The following is a 1,761-nucleotide window of genomic DNA, read 5'->3' as shown; positions in this document are numbered from 1 at the left end:
AGGGCGTAGAGGAAGCCGTTCTCGGAGTTGATGGAGACGTAGGTGAAGACGGACATGCCCTGGATCTGGCTCTCCAGGATGGAGTAGGCGAGGCGGGCGTTGGCGCCCTGGTCGCGGTCGGTGGCGCTGACGGCGTAGATGTAGGCGCCGGGCACGTTGTTCTCGCTCACGTACACCTGGTACACGGGCTGGCTGAAGCGCGGCGCGTTGTCGTTCACGTCGCTCACCCGCACCTGGATGGACTTGCTGGTGCTGAGCGGCGGCTCGCCGCGGTCCCGGGCCACCACGGTCAGCGTGTAGGCGTCGCCGCCCGGCTGCTCGCGGTCCAGCGGCCCCTCGGTGACGATGGTGTAGTAGTTCTTGAAGGAGCTCTTGAGGCGGAAGGGCGCGTCGCCCTGCAGCAGCTCGCACTGCACCTGCCCGTTCTCCTCCGAGTCGCGGTCCGAGACGCTGAACAGGGCCACCACGGTGCCCGGCGCCGCCGCCTCGCTCACCGCCTCCTTGACGGTGGAGAAGCTGATCTCGGGCGCGTTGTCGTTGGCGTCCAGCACCCGCACCAGCACCTTGCAGTGCGCGGGCACGGCGTTGGGCCCCAGGTCCTTGGCTTGCACGTACACCTGGTACACGCTGCTCTCCTCGTAGTCCAGCTCGCCGCTCACCTCCAGGCGCCCGGTGCGCGGCGCGATGCCGAAGAGCTCCCGGGCGCGGGCCGAGATGTGGCTGCTGAAGGAGTAGATGATCTCGCCGTTCTGCCCCTCGTCGGGGTCCGTGGCGTTCAGCTGCAGCACCAGCGTGCCCGGCGGCGAGTTCTCCGGCAGCGACACGGTGTACACGGGCTGCTCGAAGGCGGGCACGTTGTCGTTGGAGTCCAGCACCCTGACGGTGAGCAGGGCGGTGCCGGTGCGCTGCTGGGGCTGCCCGCCGTCCACGGCCGTCAGCACGTAGCGGTGCACCGCCTGCTGCTCCCGGTCCAGCGGCTGGGCCAGCACCAGCTCGGCGAAGCGGTTCCCGTCGCCCTGAGTCTGCACGTCGAGGGAGAAGTAGCTGTTGGGGGTGATCTCGTAGGTGCGCAGGGAGTTGGTGCCCACGTCGGGGTCGAAGGCGCTCTCCAGCGGGAAGCGGGTGCCCGGCGTGGCGCTCTCCGAGATCTCCACGGTCAGGTCGGGCTCCGGGAAGGACGGCGGGTTGTCGTTGATGTCCAGCACCTCGATTTCCACGCGGAACAGCTCCAGGGGGTTCTCCAGGAAGACCTCCAGGTGCAGCAGGCAGGAGGGGCTCTGCTTGCAGATCTGCTCCCGGTCGATCTTCTCGTTCACGTAGAGCACCCCGGTCTCTAGGTTAAGCTCCAGGTAAGGGCTGCGGGAGTTGGGCGCCGTCTGGAAGCGCCGAGCCGAAAGTTTTGTAATGTCCAAGCCCAGGTCCTCGGCGATATTCCCCACGAACGTGCCATGCTCCTGCTCTTCCTGCACCGTGTAATGGAGCTGGCAAAAAGCCCCCTCCACCATCCAGAGCAAGGCAAAGAGGAATAGCACAACCATCTCCAGACGGGGAAAGAGATTCCCCCCTCCCCGACACCACCGCTGCCTCCTCTTCCAAAAGCCACCTCCTCCTCCTCCGAAAATACACAGTGCAGCGTGTGTGCGTGTCTGTGTGTCTGTGTGCGCGCGTCTGTGTGTCCGTGTGCGCGCGGGCGCGTGCCCGCGCCTGCAAGCGTGCGGAGAGAGGGAGAGAGAGAGGGGGATCGGGGGAAAGGGAGGGGGA

The 1,761-nt window shown here is 66.7% G+C and overlaps 1 protein-coding gene across 1 annotated transcript in view; it reads right to left on the bottom strand.

Annotated features, from left to right (window-relative positions):
* LOC102035592 (protocadherin-10) overlaps positions 1–1,743 on the bottom strand; it is a 34,047-nt gene extending 32,304 nt beyond the window's left edge. Inside the window, exon 1 of the mRNA XM_031063202.1 lies at positions 6–1,743. Coding sequence (XP_030919062.1) covers positions 6–1,538 — 1,533 coding nt within the window. The 5' untranslated portion in view covers positions 1,539–1,743. The remainder of the gene's footprint in view (positions 1–5) is intronic.
* Between the last annotated feature and the right edge of the window lie 18 nt (positions 1,744–1,761).

Source organism: Geospiza fortis, unplaced genomic scaffold (genome assembly GCF_000277835.1).
Source record: "Geospiza fortis unplaced genomic scaffold, GeoFor_1.0 scaffold119, whole genome shotgun sequence".
NCBI classification, from domain to species: domain Eukaryota; kingdom Metazoa; phylum Chordata; class Aves; order Passeriformes; family Thraupidae; genus Geospiza; species Geospiza fortis.
Note: the sequence above shows the minus strand (reverse complement) of the source record. Positions and strands in the feature narration are given on the sequence as shown.